Source organism: Trachemys scripta, chromosome 8 (genome assembly GCF_013100865.1).
Source record: "Trachemys scripta elegans isolate TJP31775 chromosome 8, CAS_Tse_1.0, whole genome shotgun sequence".
In the NCBI taxonomy this organism is placed as follows: domain Eukaryota; kingdom Metazoa; phylum Chordata; order Testudines; family Emydidae; genus Trachemys; species Trachemys scripta.
In genome coordinates, this window is record NC_048305.1 from 46,876,004 (window position 1) to 46,895,867 (window position 19,864).

At 45.5% G+C, this 19,864-nt stretch overlaps 2 protein-coding genes across 2 annotated transcripts in view; one reads left to right on the forward strand and one right to left on the reverse strand.

The window, feature by feature from the left end:
* Nucleotides 1–2,198: 2,198 nt before the first annotated feature.
* On the forward strand, nucleotides 2,199–6,274 carry LOC117881800 (uncharacterized protein C1orf112 homolog). Its single transcript, XM_034779505.1, has 4 exons — nucleotides 2,199–2,391; nucleotides 3,733–3,821; nucleotides 5,132–5,236; nucleotides 6,193–6,274. The coding sequence occupies exons 1-4, from the start codon at nucleotides 2,355–2,357 to the stop codon at nucleotides 6,232–6,234; spliced, it is 273 nt and encodes a 90-aa protein (XP_034635396.1). The 5' UTR covers nucleotides 2,199–2,354; the 3' UTR covers nucleotides 6,235–6,274.
* Nucleotides 6,275–17,957: 11,683 nt separating this feature from the next.
* The window catches only part of LOC117881579 (E-selectin-like), an 18,350-nt gene continuing 16,443 nt past the window's right edge, over nucleotides 17,958–19,864 (reverse strand). The window contains exons 8-10 of the mRNA XM_034778990.1: nucleotides 18,854–19,015; nucleotides 18,559–18,744; nucleotides 17,958–17,962 (exon numbers count right to left, since the gene is read on the reverse strand). Of these exons, the coding sequence (XP_034634881.1) occupies nucleotides 17,958–17,962; nucleotides 18,559–18,744; nucleotides 18,854–19,015 (353 nt within the window). The remainder of the gene's footprint in view (nucleotides 17,963–18,558; nucleotides 18,745–18,853; nucleotides 19,016–19,864) is intronic.

Below are 19,864 nucleotides of genomic sequence, written 5' to 3' on the forward strand. Positions count from 1 at the left end.
GGGAGCTGCCTTGCGTCCTGCCCCATATTATTCCGTGGGGCCCCGGCCAGGCCGGCGAGGGGCTGCGGGGTATCAGTGGGGCGAGGATGCAGCTGGGGGCTGTGTGTGGTATCACTGGTACAAGGATGGGGCACTGCGGACTGTCAGTGGGGCAGGAATGGGGCTGAGGGCTGTGGGGTGTCACTGGGGTGGGGCTGGGCAATGCAGGGTGTCACTGGGGCAGGAATGGGGCTGTGAGTGCTGTGGGGTGTCACTGGGGTGGGGCTGGGCAATGCAGGGTGTCATTGGGGCAGGACTGGGGCTGTGAGTGCTGTGGGGTTTCATTGGTGGAGCTGGGCAATGCAGGGTGTCAGTGGGGCAGGAATGGGACTGTAAGTACGGTGGGGTGTCAGTTGGGCCGCTGGCAGGGATGGGGCACTGGGGTGGGGCTGAGGATCTGCAGGGTGCCAGTGAAGCAGGGATGGGGCTGAGGTGCTGCAGGGTGTTGCTGGGGCTGAGGCTCTATAGGGTGTCACTGGGGCGCTATAGGGTGTCACTGGGGTGCTGCGGGATGTCACTGCAGTGAGGCTGGGACGCTGGGGGTGTCATTGGGGCTGGAGCCAGGGTACTGGGGGGTGTCGCTGGGACAGGAATGGAACTGGTGTCAGGTGCTGATGGGGTGGCATAGGGGCAGACAGGGCCGGCCTCAGCAAGAGCGGGGCCCGATTCCTGGGGGCGGGGCTGGGGTCGCGGGGTTTGGGTCCGGGCCGGGGCCGGGCCGGAGTCGCTCGGGAGCAGGGGAGGGGGAGGAACAGGGGGCGGAGCATTCAGGGGAGGGGAGGAGGGGGAAGTGAGCTGGGGGAGGAGTGGACAGCTGCGGGGCCCTCTTAGGCGCGGGGCCCAATTCAGCCGAATCAGCTGAATCGGCCTAAAGCCAGCCCTGGGGGCAGAGTTGCAGGTGTTGGGGGCAGGGATATGGCGGGTGTCTGCACTAATGAGAGCTGATGTGGGGTAGCTGCTGGGCGGCATTGGGGCAGCCATAAGGTTGATGGGTTTATGCAGGGCCTCCATTACCCAGCACTGTTGGTTTCTGACTGCCAGGCATCCATCACTGTGTGCAGCCCATAGCCTTTCTTACCCTGTTCTCCAACCTACCACTTAGCTACCACTTGTCGCTTGGTTTCTCTGACTTCCTCCCTACTCCCATCGCAGTGTATTGTGTTTAGTTTTTGCACATTTATCCCACTGACCCCTCAAACTGTTAAGCCCCTTCAGGGCTCTGGATGAGTGCAGGACTCCCCCTCGCAGAGCGGCTTTCAGGGTCATGGCTTTTCAGTTTAACTTTTCTAAAGATGAAGTTACCAAAATAAAAATAACAGAGTATCACAGAGTTCTGAAAATAAAGAACATGTGGGTCTGGTTAGCAAATGTAACAGCAGTGCAGTAAAGTGAAAATCCAATTTAAAAAGAATTCAATATTCCAAAGGGGTAAATTTGAAATTTAGCAACCCTGAATTCTAATAATCCTCTTAAAATAACACACTTTACAAGAATAAACATGCAAAAGGAAAACTGCAGTGATAAGAAGATTCTAATTCTGACACTGAATTATAAAAGACGAGTAAAAGAACTTATGAGCACCAACTTTTGGTTATTTAAAATTATTGAGTGTTAAGTTTGTAGGTTACAGATTGTTGTAATAAATCGTAAATCCACAGTCTCTCTCTTCGGTCCTTGATTTTTTGAAAGCATTGTGCAGGTTTCTTTTGAGAATGAGGACATAAGTCAGCAGAGTGAGTGAACGCTTTGTGAAAAGTGTTCACCCACAGGGACGATAGGGTGTTTTTGCTGCTGGGATTTCCTTTACCAGACCTGAAGAACCTGTGGCTCAAAAGCTTGTCTCTCTCCAACAGGAGTTGGTCCAATAAAGATATTACCTCACCCACCTTGTCTCTCTAATATCCTGGAAACATTACACGGCTACAACTACACTGCATACTATCTTTTATGTAGACAATCTAATTAAAAGTAGGCTAGAGAGTGCTGTTACTGAAATGCATTGGAAAGCAGGAATAATTCAAAATTATAAACAAAATTCTATTCATTTTTGTGTTTGATTAAAGTAGTTAAGTAACTTTTTTTTTTTTTGCGCTAATTCACTTTGAATAGGTATCTGTGTGTATATAGTTATATTTATATTGGTCCTAATCCTGCAAGGGTTTAAGCTTATGGTGGAGTCTACTATGGAAATAGTGCCATTGATTTACCACATCCTTTTAAGTGTTTGCAGAACTGGAGCCATAGCAACTTCCATAGTGGGATTAGTCTGTACTTCAGTACATATTTGGGTTTCTTTTCTTTAACATTTTTACTCTATGTATCAAAATTCTGATGACTGGACCGAGCATATTCGTAAGTTATGATAACTTTTTTTGGTGTTACAGTGCCTCTTCCCTATAAGTCATTTTGTATTACAATTATTGTACTGTAGCTCCTGTGTTAACTACAAATACTTCTATAACATAATCTTCCTTGGTTTTGTAAGACAATCTTCAACAATCACAGACATTCTGAACAACTTAAAAACAAAAAGAGAAATAGATGCATGTGTGTGTATGAAGATCTTGTTTTCCCTTTTGGACCATTGATAATTGCTAGGGTATTTATTAAAAATAGAATCTCTTTTCTCTTTCTGTCTCATTTGTACACTGGTATCACAATTTGTCATCAGCATGGAAGTGGTTCTAAGTCAGGTGGGCAAACTTTTTGGCCTGAGGGTCGCATTGTGTTTCAGTAATTGTACGGAGGGCCGGTTAGGGGTGGGGGTCATGGCCCAGCCCCCACCTCCTATCTGCCTCTCCAGGACTCCTGCCCCATCCACCCCCACCCCCCCCGGCTCCCTGTCCCCTGACCACTCCCGGAACCCCTGCCCCTGACTGCCCCCCACCGCCCCATCCTATCCCCCCTCTCATTCCCAACTGTCCCCCCGGCCCAGCCTCCCAGCCCAGGAGCTCAGGGGCTGCGCAGGAGGGTCCCATGGGCCGGATGTGGCCCACCGGCTGTAGTTTGCCCACCTCTGTTCTAAGCTCACAAAAACCAAATTGTGGTAACAGGGTATCTGCAGGTTACTTAGAAAAGCGATCACTTGTATTATAAATATTCTGGTAAAGGATGGGGGAAAGGAAAATGCAGACAGTAGGTGACAGTTTAGGGAAGCTCTGATAACCATTTTTTAAAAGTTTGCTCAAGTGTCTCCGCTGTTCTTTTTAAAAGTGCATGTGTTAGGATCATCCAAGAGAGGGGGAACTGGAAGGGAATGTATATACAGGGATACATTTTCAGTTGCAATTTCCATTAGCTTCAGTAGGTGTTGTCCATGCTTAGATTTTGGCCTACAGTAAGCTTATTTATAAGGGTTGTCATAGTGATTCAAATTACTAGTCATTGTGGCCTGGTATCCTGTCTGTATTATATAGTGCTGTATATCAGACTGTTGCTTCCTGGAAAGGTAAAGATCCCTACATTCATGTACCTCTCCAAATGGGCATTATTATGGGGGTGGAGTGGGATTCCTTCCTTCCCTCCTAACCCTCTCAGGCTATCAGTTTATTTGTTAGGGTTGCTGTCCCCTTGTACCATCAGAAAGAATACTTGTGCAGTTGCAAGTATTTTTATTATAGCGGGACTTTGGTAGTGGTATCTTTTTGATCATTTTATGGTGTTCTCCTTTACTGCAAATATTTTGCTTCACAGGTGTGCTGAGGATTCTGACTGAAATGTTTCTGCCTCATATCAACCTTTCAGAATTAGAGCAAACCTTCTTCTCAAAAGTGTTACCCAAGGTATGATGTCTTCCGTAATGTGAAGAATCAAACATCAATACAATACTAAAAACCTGGTTACTACAAGGTCTGTAGTAGTTTGTATGATAGAATTCTTGTTTTGAAATCAAGCTAATGTTTGAAATACATTCCCTTTCACTCTAAAATGGTCTCATGATTTTATATCCTGAGTCCTGCTCCTGTGATTTTTAGTGTTGGTTTCAATGGCAGGAAGAGTGGGTCAATGATGTTATGCATGATGTAGTCAATAACAAAGTGAATTTTAAAAGCCTGTTTTGAGAAAAATTGACCTATTAAAACAGATAATAAGCAAATGCAGAATTACATTATTATGATAATTTATTTATTAGTATAATTTGAGGGTGCTTCTTTGGCTAAATAAATTGCAAGGCCAAAGACCAAAGTATTTTTAACAAATAACCTGTAAGGCCAAATTAACCTAGGATATGATCAATCCTGACAACATGTAATACTCCCTATTTATTATAGCTATACTGAAATTCTTAAATTAAATATTCACATTTTAAATGAAATAGAAGAGACTACAATAGGGGTTGCCTAGCTCCCATTGTCTGTAGGAGTTTAATTCCCTAGAACCCCTGATTGTAGACAACAGGAAGTCTGTAAGAGCTCCTGGTCAGTTCCTACCCCAATATTAATCATCCTCAACAGATTTTCAGAGCATAGAAAGAAACTGCTTTATAATGTGCATATCCTAAACCTGTGTAATTTCACCTCATCAGCGATGCAACATTCTGTATATGCTTGGAAAGAGCTGCTTATATCTTTCTAACAACTAACAACTCTAAGGCATCAAGACCAACCAAAAGAAAAACAGATCTTCAAAATGACATGACCTCCAAACCTTTTCAGAATAATAAACTGCCTTTAAAACAAAACAAAACAAAACTCTCTGTCTCCAAAATGATTGATTTGAATCAAACTTAAGAAAAGTTTGTGCTAGGGTATGATGTATTTTATAAAATTTGTAGTAATGTTGTTAATAATATTGATTGAAGTTGGGGTTGGAGGTTAAATGGGAAGCTCCTTTAAACTATAGAGAGACTCATTTCTGTGTAATAACAGAACACATGATATCTGCCCTCATCTTAAATATAATTGCGACCTATGGAAACTGCAGGTTACTGCATGCAATACTTCTTGTTTCAAACAGCTAGGCTATGAAGCATAAGTGTCTGCATTCCACACCTCCATACCAAAGATGAAAGTGGATGTATGATGGGTGCCCTGGTTTTATATGTTGGAGTCTAATAATATCAGTTTTATTTTAATTTGCTTTATTCTGACAGGCAATACAATTATTTGATGATTTGTTGTATGAATTATCCAGTCAAGCCAAAGGACTAACCAGCCAGAACATAGAATTATGCAAAGCGGTGAGGAATGTTTTACAGGTAAGTCTATTGAAATGAGCAGTAAGAGGAGTGGTTAGGTGATTATATGTTTTTTACCAAAACCGTGGAGAGATTTGTGAAGTGTTTGTGCCAGTAACAGCTGAATGTAAAATTCCATTCTGGATTTGTCATAGTTCAGCTAGTTTGAATATGTCAGGCAGTGTCCATATATTTCTGTTGATAAAGGGTAGTTCAGCATGTGTATAAATACTTTCAGGATTGGGGCCTTAGACCTCCAACCCTCAGCATTGTTAGTCTTGATTTTCATCATGTTGCATTGTGAGGTTTCATGTTTATCTGTCATTGACTCTATATGATATTCCATTATCAGTAATAAAGATTCTGCAGGCCAGATTCTGCCCTTAATGACACACATGCAGTTCCATTGTATTCATTAATGTTACAAAAGTGTAACTGAGGCAAAATTTAGCCTGCAGTTGGATTTGAGTTAAAAATTTGGTAGATCATGTGTAAGCCAGAATAGAATCCATTTTTTTCTCCAAGATCTGGATTGGGTCAGCAGTGCTAACAGGAATAAATAGTAGTGTAAAAAAAAAAGGGGGGGGGGGCAAGCAGATGTTGTTCTAAATGCTTTCAAGGAGCAAAGCCGGTATTTAGGAAGGTGCTATTTTTTTCATAATCACTTTTTAGGGTATAGCTGTGCTTTGAAAGATCTGTTAGTTGATACTGTCACAAACATGATTCTCACGTAAAGAGAATATCACATCACAGAAAAGCTGTGGTCTGAAACTGCTGCTGTCTTTTTTACAGAGCTTCATTCATCTTTCTGGCTTCCTAATACTTTTCCGTTTGCTACTGTCCCAAAAGACAGAGAACAGTTTAGCCAAATGCACAAGGGAAGAGCTGCTTTATAATTTTTGCTTTTTGAATTAACTGCTGCAGTGTACTGTTATAGATTGTGCCTTCAGTGATGATGATGATGATTTCACTTGCAGACGATGGTGCAGCTGCTGGAAACTCTGACGGGTTGTGTGTGACATATCTGTACCCTGCAGGAGCCTGTGCCTTTAGAGAGTATCTGTAGCCTTCACTCTACCATTCTTTATGTAATCAAAAACACATTTATGCACTGCAAGGTAGGTGTCTGGATTAATAGGAGAAAAAACTATTCTAGATCTAGTTATAGATCATTTTAAAAAATCCTTTGAGATGTGATTTTGCTTTGAAAAGTTACTTTTGTGGCTTTCCATACTTGTTGCCTCAATATTGGATCAAATGTGCTCAGTTTACAAGTATGAAGATGGTTTTTCCATCTGCCAGCCCTGCAAACTCAGCGTGGCCTCTGAAAGCCAAGCTGTTATTTCCATCTTGTGCATTATTACCAGTAATAAAGGTTCTTCTGATGAAATTCATACTGTTTAAGATGAGAAGGGATCATTAGATTATCTAGTCCGATCTGTACATCACAGGCTATTACACTTCACCCAGTTACTCCTGTATTGTGCCCAATAAGTTATTTAACTAATTAGGCCCTCATTGACACCCGTGCAAGCCCATTGTCTTCAGTGGGTTTGCAGAGATGTAAGTGATTATGGATGTGTTAATATTAACCCTATGATTCAGTGCAAGTTTCAAGGCAGACTTGCGATTGGGATTAAATACTTTGCGTTATGTATAAAAACATGTTGGTGTTGCATTTTACAGCACCTGCACATGGAGGAAAACTGATTGTTGTGCTTGAAACCTTTCCTGCTGTAAGCAGTGCCGGTATCATAAGACATAGTAATTTGTCATCCATTCTACTGGCATCAATTTCACTTTTGAGCTTGTCTTCCTTGCTTATTAGAACCTTTAAATACTTATGGAGCCAAATTACACAGTGAGACCTTGCTAAGGACTTCTCCTCCAGTAGGAAAATCATGGGAGACGGGAGAGATTACAGAAGACTGGAAAAGGGCAAATATAGTGCCCATCTATAAAAAGGGAAATAAAAACAACCCAGGAAACTACAGAGCAGTTAGTTTAACTTCTGTGCCAGGGAAGATAATGGAGCAAGTAATTAAGGAAATAATAAAAAATAAGGAGCGGCGAACAGCAGAGGCTAACAGCGGGAGTTTGCCTGGGAGCTGTCCGAGAGGAGGTACGCTAAGTGCTGCATTAGGGGGGCTGTGTTGGTGAGTATCTGAGTGTCTGCTGCTGGGACAGTTGGTCAGTTTGACCGTGTGCTTGATTGCTTGCTTGTTCGTTTGAAAAGTGTGAATTGGGAGTGCTTTGTTCCAGCTGGGCCTTGAGTGGGCCTGACTGGTATATAAGGGCAGTCAGCAGCGAACCAGCTGAGCGGCGAACAGCAGAGGCTAACAGCGGGAGTTCGCCTAGGGAGAGCGCACTGAGGCTTTCATCTGCAGGTTTCTCCGAGTAATTCCTGCAACAGTTGAGGAAGCTCCTAAGAGGACGGTGATATGGAAGGTGAGCGATCAGCTGTTGTAACCTGCACAGGTTGTGCCATGTTTGTCTTTCTTCCGCAGGACAGAAGCGACTTTGTCTGTACAAAGTGCAAGCTGGTCTCCATACTGGAGGAGAAGGTTCGAGGGCTGGAGAAACAAGTATCGACTCTGCGTTGCATAAGGGAAAATGAAGATTTCCTGGACAGACGTCAGGAGATGCTTCTACGGCCACAATGTTCTGAAGATTCAGAGCAGGCGGAGCAGGGACAGAAGGATTGTGAGGAGGTTTGGCAGCATGTGACCTCCAGAAGAAGAAAGAGGAGCGTCCATGCACCAGCAATGGAGATACAGGTGAGGAATCGTTTCCATGTTCTCTCTACAGGTGCTAATGCGGAGAGTGGACTAGATGGCCCATCTGAGGGAAGGGAGCAGAAGGAGACTCCACCGATTGGAAGGCAAAAGATGCACTGTCCTAGGGATGGGGGTTCCACGACCACCACTCCCAAGAGGAGGAGGAGTGTGGTGGTGGTCGGGGACTCCCTCCTCAGGGGGACTGAGTCATCTATCTGCCGCCCTGACCGGGAAAACCGAGAGGTCTGCTGCTTGCCAGGAGCTAGGATACACGATGTGACGGAGAGACTGCCGAGACTCATCAAGCCCTCGGATCGCTACCCCTTCCTGCTTCTCCACGTGGGCACCAATGATACTGCCAAGAATGACCTTGAGCGGATCACTGCAGACTACGTGGCTCTGGGAAGAAGGATAAAGGAGTTTGAGGCGCAAGTGGTGTTCTCGTCCATCCTCCCTGTGCAAGGAAAAGGCCGGGGTAGAGACCGTCGAATCGTGGAAGTCAACGAATGGCTACGCAGGTGGTGTCGGAGAGAAGGCTTTGGATTCTTCGACCATGGGATGGTGTTCCAAGAAGAAGGAGTGCTAGGCAGAGATGGGCTCCACCTAACGAAGAGAGGGAAGAGCATCTTCGCCAGCAGGCTGGCTAACCTAGTGAGGAGGGCTTTAAACTAGGTTCAACGGGGGAAGGAGACCAAAGCCCTGAGGTAAGTGGGGAAATGGGATCCTGGGAGGAAGCACAAGCAGGAGAGCGCAAGAGGGGAGGACTCCTGTCTCATGCTGAGAAAGAGGGACGATCATTGAGTTATCTTAAGTGCCTATACACAAATGCAAGAAGCCTGGGAAACAAGCAGGGAGAACTGGAAGTCCTGGCACAGTCAAGGAACTATGATGTGATTGGAATAACAGAGACTTGGTGGGATAACTCACATGACTGGAGTACTGTCATGGATGGATATAAACTGTTCAGGAAGGACAGGCAGGGCAGAAAAGGTGGGGGAGTTGCGTTGTATGTAAGAGAGGAGTATGACTGCTCAGAGCTCCGGTATGATACTGCAGAAAAACCTGAGAGTCTCTGGATAAAGTTGAGAAGTGGGAGCAACAAGGGTGATGTCGTGGTTGGAGTCTGCTATAGACCACCAGACCAGGGGGATGAGGTGGACGAGACTTTCTTCTGGCAACTAGCAGAAATTGCTAGATCACAGGCCCTGGTTCTCATGGGAGACTTTAATCACCCTGATATCTGCTGGGAGAGCAATACAGCGGTGCACAGGCAATCCAGGAAATTTTTGGAAAGTGTAGGGGACAATTTCCTGGTGCAAGTGCTGGAGGAACCAACTAGGGGCAAAGCTTTTCTTGACCTGCTGCTCACAAACAGGGAAGAACTAGTAGGGGAAGCAAAAGTGGATGGGAACCTGGGAGGCAGTGACCATGAGATGGTCGAGTTCAGGATCCTGACACAAGGAAGAAAGGAGAGCAGCAGAATACGGACCCTGGACTTCAGAAAAGCAGACTTTGACTCCCTCAGGGAACAGATGGGCAGGATCCCCTGGGAAAACAACATGAAGGGCAAAGGGGTCCAGGAGAGCTGGCTGTATTTTAAAGAATCCTTATTGAGGTTGCAGGAACAAACCATCCCGATGTGTAGAAAGAATAGTAAATATGGCAGGCGACCAGCTTGGCTAAACAGTGAAATCCTTGCTGATCTTAAATGCAAAAAAGAGGCTTATAAGAAGTGGAAGATTGGACAAATGACCAGGGAGGAGTATAAAAATATTGCTCAGGCGTGCAGGAGTGAAATCAGGAAGGCCAAATCACACTTGGAGTTGCAGTTAGCAAGAGATGTTAAGAGTAACAAGAAGGGTTTCTTCAGGTATGTTAGCAACAAGAAGAAAATCAAGGAAAGTGTGGGCCCCTTACTGAATGAGGGAGGCAACCTAGTGACAGAGGATGTGGAAAAAGCTAATGTACTCAATGATTTTTTTGCCTCTGTCTTCACGCATAAGGTCAGCTCCCAGATTGCTGCACTGGGCAGTACAGCATGGGGAGAAGGTGACCAACCCTCTGTGGAGAAAGAAGTGGTTCGGGACTATTTAGAAAAACTGGACGTGCACAAGTCCATGGGGCCGGATGCGCTGCATCCGAGGGTGCTAAAAGAGTTGGCGGGTGAGATTGCAGAGCCATTAGCCATTATTTTTGAAAACTCATGGCGATCGGGGGAGGTCCCAGATGACTGGAAAAAGGCTAATGTAGTGCCCATCTTTAAAAAAGGGAAGAAGGAGGATCCGGGGAACTACAGGCCAGTCAGCCTCACCTCAGTCCCTGGAAAAATCATGGAGCAGGTCCTCAAGGAATCAATTATGAAACATTTAGAGGAGAGGAAAGTGATCAGGAACAGTCAGCATGGATTCACGAAGGGGAAGTCGTGCCTGACTAACCTAATTGCCTTCTATGATGAGATAACTGGCTCTGTGGATGAGGGGAAAGCAGTGGATGTGTTATTTCTTGACTTTAGCAAAGCTTTTGATACGGTCTCCCACAGTATTCTTGCCACCAAGTTAAAGAAGTATGGGCTGGATGAATGGACTGTAAGGTGGATAGAAAGCTGGCTAGATCGTCGGGCTCAACGGGTAGTGATCAATGGCTCCATGTCTAGTTGGCAGCCGGTTTCAAGTGGAGTGCCCCAAGGGTCGGTCCTGGGGCCGGTTTTGTTTAATATCTTTATTAATGATCTGGAGGATGGTGTGGACTGCACTCTCAGCAAGTTTGCAGATGACACTAAACTAGGAGGCGTGGTAGATACACTAGAGGGTAGGGATCGGATACAGAGGGACCTAGACAAATTAGAGGATTGGGCAGAAAAAAACCTGATGAGGTTCAACAAGGACAAGTGCAGAGTCTTGCACTTAGGACGGAAGAATCCCATGCACTGCTACAGACTAGGGACCGAATGGCTAGGTAGCAGTTCTGCTGAAAAGGACCTAGGGGTCACAGTGGACGAGAAGCTGGATATGAGTCAACAGTGTGCTCTTGTTGCCAAGAAGGCTAACGGCATTTTGGGCTGTATAAGTAGGGACATTGCCAGCAGATCGAGGAACGTGATCGTTCCCCTTTATTCGACATTGGTGAGGCCTCATCTGGAATACTGTGTCCAGTTTTGGTCCCCACACTACAAGAAGGATGTGGAAAAATTGGAAAGAGTCCAGCGGAGGGCAACAAAAATGATTAGGGGTCTGGAGCACATGACTTATGAGGAGAGGCTGAGAGAACTGGGATTGTTTAGTCTCCAGAAGAGAAGAATGAGGGGGGATTTGATAGCAGCCTTCAACTACCTGAAGGGGGGTTCCAAAGAGGATGGAGCTCGGCTGTTCTCAGTGGTGGCAGATGACAGAACAAGGAGCAATGGTCTCAAGTTGCAGTGGGGGAGGTCCAGGTTGGATATCAGGAAAAACTATTTCACTAGGAGGGTGGTGAAACACTGGAATGCGTTACCTAGGGAGGTGGTGGAGTCTCCTTCCTTGGAGGTTTTTAAGGCCCGGCTTGACAAAGCCCTGGCTGGGATGATTTAGCTGGGAATTGGTCCTGCTTTGAGCAGGGGGTTGGACTAGATGACCTCTTGAGGTCCCTTCCAACTCTGATATTCTATGATTCTATGATTCTATGAATCTGCGAACACTTGGAAGGTGGTAAGGCGATAGGGAATAGACAGAATGGATTTGTAAAGAACAAATCGTGTCAAACCAATCTGATAGCTTTCTTTGATAGGATAACAAGTCTTGTGGATAAGGGAGAAGCTGTGGATGTGGTATACCTAGACGTTAGTAAGGCATTTCATACAGTCTCGCATGATATTCTTATTGATAAACTACACAAATACAATTTAGATGGGGCTACTATAAGGTGGGTGCATAACTGGCTGGATAACCGTACTCAGAGAGTTGTTATTAATGGTTCCCAATCCTGCTGGAAAGGCATAACAAGTGGGGTTCCGCAGGGGTCTGTTTTGGGACCGGCTCTGTTCAATATCTTCATTAACGACTTAGATATTGGCATAGAAAGTATGCTTATTAAGTTTGCAGATGATACCAAACTGGGAGGGATTGCAACTGCTTTGGAGGACAGGGTCATAATTCAAAATGATCTGGACAAATTGGAGAAATGGTCTGAGATAAACAGGATGAACAAAGACAAATGCAAAGTGCTCCTCTTAGGAAGGAAAAATCAGTTTCACACATACAGAATGGGAAGAGACTGTCTAGGAAGGAGTACGGCAGAAAGGGATCTAGGGGTTATAATGGACCACAAGCTAAATATGAGTCAACAGTGTGATGCTGTTGCAAAGAAAGCAAACATGATTCTGGGATGTATTAACAGGTGTGTTGTGAGCAAGACACGAGAAGTCATTCTTCTGCTCTACTCTGTGCTGGTTAGGCCTCAACTGGAGTATTGTGTCCAGTTCCGGGCACCACATTTCAAGAAAGATGGGGAGAAATTGGAGAGGGTCCAGAGAAGAGCAACAAGAATGATTAAAGGTCTTGAGAACATGACCTATGAAGGAAGGCTGAAAGAATTGGGTTTGTTTAGTTTGGAAAAGAGAAGACTGAGAGGGGACATGATAGCAGTTTTCAGGTATCTAAAAGGGTGTCATAAGGAGGAGGGAGAAAACTTGTTCACCTATACTGTAATCTTGTAAAAAAGGAAGATGTCAGGCTGGTTAATCCTTGCTGAAACACACTTTGCTGCGGCTCTGCAGACAATACATAATATCATGGACTTTAAATTGTTTGTCACTTTTCTCTGAGATAGGATACTTATTCAGTTTGCCCTGGCAATGAGGAAAATAGCATAATGTAGGCGTAATTGAGGGCACATTTTGATGCTGCACTTGGAATTTAAGCCCAGATCCTTCAGTGAGTTGGGTGCAGATGGACTCCTGTGCACATTTCATTGCAAGGTCACGTTCTCAGTTAATCATTTTTTTTGATGATGTGTTCTCTCTTCTGCATGTGCTGACTTGGCAAGGCTTACAGGAGTGAAAGTGTTAAAAACTGAGCAAATTTATTGAGTAAAAAGGTGCCATTTTTACATAGTCTCTTTGTAATCTGTTTCTATAATGCTCATCTTAGTAGTATCTAAGGGCTTGTCTGCATGGGGAAATTTACTGGTACAATTATATCGCTATAGTTATTAATCATGTTTAGTATGGTAGTGCCTAAGGGCCAGTGAAGAATGGGGCCCAATTGTGCTAGGCACTGTACAAACACAGAGTAGTAGACAGTTCCCACCCAGAAGAGCTTACAATCTAATCAGAGCAGACAGACATGGGGTGGGGGAGTAAGAGTATCCACGTGGGGAATTATGCCGGTATAATTATGCTTGTACATAGCTCTGTGTCAAATAGCCCTAAAGTCCTTCCTATACTTCCTACACTTTTATGCCATTCTAGTTTTGAAAAACATATCTTTGCAACTCTTATTTTTTATACATAAAAGTTTTAACCAAAACACGGAAAACTGCCACGCCTATGCCAATTTCAAAGTGGAAATAAAATTTAACATCTACCATTTGTGACAGACCCAGACCAGCGGGGTACAGGAGTCTGGTAGAGGACAAATATACTGGTCACTGGATGAGTAGTTTTCTATTCCCTGAGTGACCAGAGCAGAGGCTGCACTAGAGTAATCAGGAACCTGCTAGAACCAGTTAAGGCAGGCAGGCTAATTAGGACACCTGGAGCCAATTAAGAAGAAGCTTCTAGAATCAATTAAGGCAGGCTGATCAGGGCACCTGGGTTTTAAAAAGGAGCTCACCCCAGTTTGTGGTGGGAGTGTGAGGAGCTGGGAGCAAGAGGCACAAGGAGCTGAGAGTGAGCTGCTGGAGGACTGAGGAGCACAAGCGTTATCAGACACCCGGAGGAAAGGCCTGTGGTGAGAATAAGGAAGGTGTTTGGAGGAGGCCATGGGGAAGTAGCCCAGGGAGTTGTAGCTGTCATGCAGCTGTAACAGGAGGCACTATAGACAGCTGCAGTCCACAGGGCCCTGGGCTGGAACCTGGAGTAGAGGGCGGGCCCGGGTTCCTCCCAATGGACCTGGACTGTGGGTTCTCCCAGAGGGGAAGGTCTCTGGGCTGTTCCCCAACCCACATGGTGAATCTCTGAGGCAAGAAAATCTGCCAATAAGCGCAGGACCCACCAAGATAGAGGTGGAACTTTGTCACACATTATAAAAAAAATCACTCAGGGAGATGCTGGTTAAACCTGTTCTTTCAGTCCTGGGAGATGCAGAAATTCATAACTTAAAAAAAACAAAACAAAACTCCACCCCAAAACACTTTAGGCCTACTTCTTAGGCAGGCCTACACTTAAAACACTGCATTGGTGCAGCTGCAGCGCTTAAGTGAAGATGCTCCTACGTTGACAGGACAGCTTCTCCCATTGGTGTAGTTAATCCGCCTCCCCGAGAGGCAGTAGCTATGTTGACACGAGAAGCTCTCCCATCAACATAGTGCTGTCTACATGGGGGGTTAGATTGGTATAACTGTTGCTCAGGGTGTAGATTTTTCGCACCCTGAGAGACGTAGTTATCCAGATACAGGTCTGTAACGTAGACATGTTCTTAGACTAGTAGGGTGACCGAATACACACTACTGTAATATCTTTTGTACAAAAGATCATGGTGAAATGTGTGTAGCAACATAATATGTAAAGTAGTGAACATAAGCTGAAATTATGACTGAAATGTTTTTACCAGACAAATCTGGGAAGGAGGTAACCTGTTCCTTAGAGACAACGGACAAGCTAACACCTCTAGCCTGGTGTTATCAAAGTTGATTGGCAAATCACCCATCAAGTGGCCATTTGGCAGTGAATGGGAGGCAGGAACAGATTGATCTGCGGCCAGGTATAACTATGAATTTGCATTAGTATAACTACATCACTCAGGGGTGTGAAAAAGCCACACCCCGGAGCGATGCAGTTAGTTATACACCAGTGTAGACAGAGCCATGTCGATGGGAGGGCTTCTCCTATCAACATAGATACCGCCTTTCGTAGAGGTGGATTAACTATGCCGCCAGGAGAAGCTCTCCCGATGGTATAGTAGCGTCATCACCAAAACGCTATAGTGGCGCAGCTGCACTGGTGCAGTGCTTTAAGTGTAGACCTGCTCTGCGTTTTAACAAGCAACAACAGGGAACCTCTTTCACCACAAGATGTCATGTCTCTATCCTCACAATGGGAAGGAAATTTATCTAGGGGTAACCTCCAGAAAATGCATCTCAAAGGGTGACTGGACTATAAAAGTGAGGGGCAAAAACACCCCAGGGATATCTTTCTTTCTCTCCCTATCTCTCTCTTGCTTTCTGTTTCACCCAAGAAGACAAAGGAACCAGCCCTTTGACTTGGTGTGGGCATCGTGACCTGAGAATTTGGTCAGCCCTGTTGCTGGGAACTTGGGATAAGGATTTTACCTTGAACCAAGACTAGTTTAGTTTTAGCTACTAGAGAGCATTTTATCTGTATTTCTCTTGTAACCATTTCTGACTTTAATATTTATAGTTGTACTCACTTAAAATCTATCTTTTTGTAGTTAAATAAACTTTTTAGTTTTTAACCAAACGTAATCCAGTGTTGTCTTTAAACTGAACTGTTTGGGTAACTCCAGTTAAAGTAGCAAACAGTTGGATAATATCTGAACTGTCAGGGAGAGGCTGGACAGTGCAGAACACCCATTTTGGGGACAATCCAGGACTGGGAGTGTGTTGGGGTCACTGCAAGTAGTAACCAAGTACTGCTGGAAGCCAGTGTGTGGCTGGTGTTTGCTGACAAGCTGCTGGTGTCAGAGGTGCTGGACCAGGACTGCAGCTCCACACAGATACTCAGGAGGTGACCTGCCTGCTGTTTGTGAGCGGCCCAGGTTGGGAGCTACAGCAGCAAAGCATTGTGAGGCACCCAAATTTGCAGGGCAGGTGGTGACAGAACCCCGCACTGGTCTGGATTGCACCCCAGAATGTGACAAGTAAGTTTTCACTTGATGCCCTCTCCCTCTCTGCTGCTTTCCCTCATTCTGTTTTTTCTTCTTCTTCTTCTTTTTTTTTTTTTTTTTTTGGTCACAATCTCTTTTTAATATTTTGTTTCTCACTTATTCTTCCTAAGTTTTTATTTCCTGCAAAGCAAAATGGCGTTAACCTGTTCTCACTAACCTGCAGGCCAGCCAGCATGTTGGTACACTCATCATCTGGAACAAATTGAACCTACAAATGTTTCCCTTTGAAGTTTTCCGCTCGTGCACCTATTGAGTAAATTCCTCTTTGTATGCACTTTTACCATTTTTCAGCAGAAGCAGATTGGAGAGTTTTTCTTACGGTGGTTATTAAAATATAGGCCTTCAGTAGTTGATTTAAAGGCAGAATATAGACACATGCTCACCATTTTAAAATACATTGTTAGATATGAAACTTATGTTTCTCTTTGCTCGTATTGATAGATCTGTTACTCTACAATAATAGTAACTCACATTTTTGTCTCTGCATGCTTATTTGAAATGCAGTGCTAATGAATAGCTCTGTATTTTTCCCCCCAAGCAAATTTCCTCCTAGTCTGTATGCTCCGGTGATTTCAGAGGTCCATCATGATGAAATAGCCAGGGTTTTTCTGGTGGCACTGGACCCCCCCAGCTTCTTCCCTTCAGGCCTTTTCTGGAGAAGGTATTAAGTGAAAAATTAGGTAGGTTTAAAAATATTACTTCCTGTGTTTAATAGTACAGTTGTGCCATCTCTCAGGAATAGAACAAGGTGTCTTGACTTTTTGTGCTTCACTCGCTATACACCACTTCTGCGTATGTCAAAAAGTTGGTATCTTATTTCTGTGGAGTAGTTTTAATAATGGATCCTAAGTAATACTTTCAGGTACTAAAGGATCTTCAGGCAATTACAGCACTAGGTGGGGTGAACAATGCACAGCTCATAAAACAACATAAAAGGTTCTTTAACGCTATGACTGTTCTTCTGCGTGCACTGGGAAAATTGCATTAAAACACTGATTTATTATATTGAACAAGTCATATTTTTAGTTAAGATGCCCTTCTGACACACAAGTTGACGCAAAAGTGGGCTGACTGAAAATTTTCTGCCAAAACTATTTTTTGGTGGAAAAATTCGTTTTTTGACACACACACACACACACACCACCCCCCAGTGTCTTTTCTATGGAAATCTTTTCATCAAAAAATTGCATGTTTTTCCCCTCTGGTTTTCAGCCAAACCCAAAATATTTCAACCAAAAAATAAAATATCTCTGAAATGCTGCCACAGTGCATCCTGGAAGTTGTAATTCAGGTGTCTCATGCACCCATTCTCCTTTGTGTGCTATACTGGGCTACCCCAGCCAGCCTTCATCTTCTCTGATGCACACTGTGGCCGTGCAACTCTCCTGAGGCTCTCATGAAGAGCGGAGAGTATGGTGCATCATGGGAACTGTAGTCTGACCACAGAGCCAGGGCCATAAAGGAGCATGAGGCACTCTAACTGCAACTCCCATGAGGCACTACAGTAGCATTTCTGAATCAAAATTCTTTGTTTTTTGGATAAAATATTGTGATTAGTTATTTTTTGCTGATAACATGAAATTTTCTCTGAGACTCCACCTCCCCTCCATTTTCCAACAGCTCCATCAGAATGACTTTTGAGCTTCATTAGCAGCATTAATGTACTTTTCACTCAGTCTTCTGTTGTTAATCACTCGCCCTAGCTTAGTTTTGATTCCATCAAAAATGTCCCATGCAAATGTACTTCACATTTAAAAAAAAAAAAATTCCCTGCAGATCTTTCTCCTGAGTTGCATCTGCCACAGTATCATCTTCTGGTTACCGTAATGGACAAGCTGCCCTCTCAGCCTGAGGCTGTGCAGGCTCTCTGGACCACAGGAAGCCAGTTCTCAGCAGAGGTTCCCAGGTAAGTTTTGCCTACAGCAGTCAAGCTGCACAGGCAGACATGGGGGTTCAGGTTCAAGAGGACTCTCAGGCTAGCAAATCAGTAGCATTAACAGGCTCTGAGAGCGCACTGTCTGATCCTTGGCCAGATGTGCTGGTGGATGTGATGTAACTCCTCAAGGGTGCACAGTACAAAGCAGAGATGCACTGGTCAGTTGAGAGAAGAGATGGGGTTTGTAGGGGGCCATGTAGGCGTAGGGAGGAGTGGGGACAAAATAGAGTTCCATGATGCCAATTCTTAGCTCACAGTACAAGAGAGTTGCCTAAAGACTGCTCTAATGAAAGACTGTTCATCAAGGCCAGAGTTAGGGATGACCTCTCCCTTGTCAAGCATGTGTTGGTGCAAGGAACCTGGCCCCTCCTTTAAACGCACAATGTTAGTGGTATGCTATCCTGCTTCTTGGGGATCTGCTCCTCATGACCATTACTTCCCCTGTCTGCGCCTCATTTTCCACATCTGTAAAATGGGGACAATGATACTGACTTCTTTTGGAAAGTGCTTTGAGATCCACTGACAAGAAGTGCTGTTCGAGAGGCATTGTATTATTATTAATGGATTATTTCAAAAAGGACAAAGACCTACCTTCACACTTTGGGAAGGGCTCTGACCATTCTCCCTGAGCTGTACACTGAAATGTGGGTGATCCACTTAATCGGTAGCCCTCCTCACAATGGAACTCACAGGCCGAGTTGTAGGTGAATTCTGGATGACGGGCGGTACACTCCACAAAGCTGTTTTCAGGCCCGTTCACTGCTTCATACATCACAGCTGAGACATACAGAGAGCACATCAGTGGTTAGTTTGGATGCCACAGGAGCACTCTACACAAGCAGTGAGAGCCCTGTGTACTGGGAAGGGCAGTGATAAAGAAAGGTACCTTCGCATTCCGGCTGCTGTCCATCCCACTTTCCAGAAGCGCCGTACTTCAACACAAACTCTTCTTCACAGGCAAACTCACAGGTTGAATTCCACAGAAAGTTCCCAGAGGCCAGAGAGCACGTCCGGGCGCCATGAGCCACAGCCTTTAAGCCATCCATAGGCATGCACAGCACGTTTCATTAGGGTGTGCACCCAAGGAGCCTCGCCCGAGCCCTGCCCGCATCCACTCCCTCCTACTTGCCGCCTCCTGACTGCCCCCCTTAGAACCTCCAACCCCCCCGCTCCTTGTCCCCTAACTACCTCCTCCTGGGACCCCTGCCCCTAACTGCCCCCCAGGACCTCATCCCCTATCTAAGCCTCCCTGTTCCTTGTCCCCTGACTGCCCCCCAGAACCCTATCCCTGTCCCCTGACTGCCCCAACCCTTATCCACACCCCCGCCCCCAGACAGACCCCTGGGACTCCCACGCCTATCCAACTGCTCCCCACCCCCTGACAAGACCCCCAGAACTCTTGACCCATACAACCCCCCCTGCTCCCTGCCTGTCCCAACCCCTCTCCACACACCTGCCTCCTGACAGCCCCCCCCCCCAGAACTCCCAACGCATCCAACCACCCCCAGCTCATTGCCCCTTGACCACCCTCTCCAGAGACCCCCCCCACCTTAACTGCCCCCCAGGACCCTCCTTGCTCCCTGTCCCCTAAATGCCCTGATCCCTATCCATCACCTGCCCCCTGACAGATCCCGGGACTCCCATGCCCCATCCAACCCCCTGCTCCCTGACTGCCCCCTCCAGAGACCCCCCACCCCTTATCACCCCCCCGGGATCCTACCCCCTATCCAACCCACCCTGCTTCCTGTCCCCTGACTGCTCCCATCCCTTATCCAACCCCACCGGCCCCGGACCCCTTACCATGAGGCTCTTAGCAGCACGTTTTGCTCCGCACAGAGCCAGACACGCTGTCCCGCACATGGGTGGCAGGTCTGTAGAAATTTTGGTGGTGCCCAGA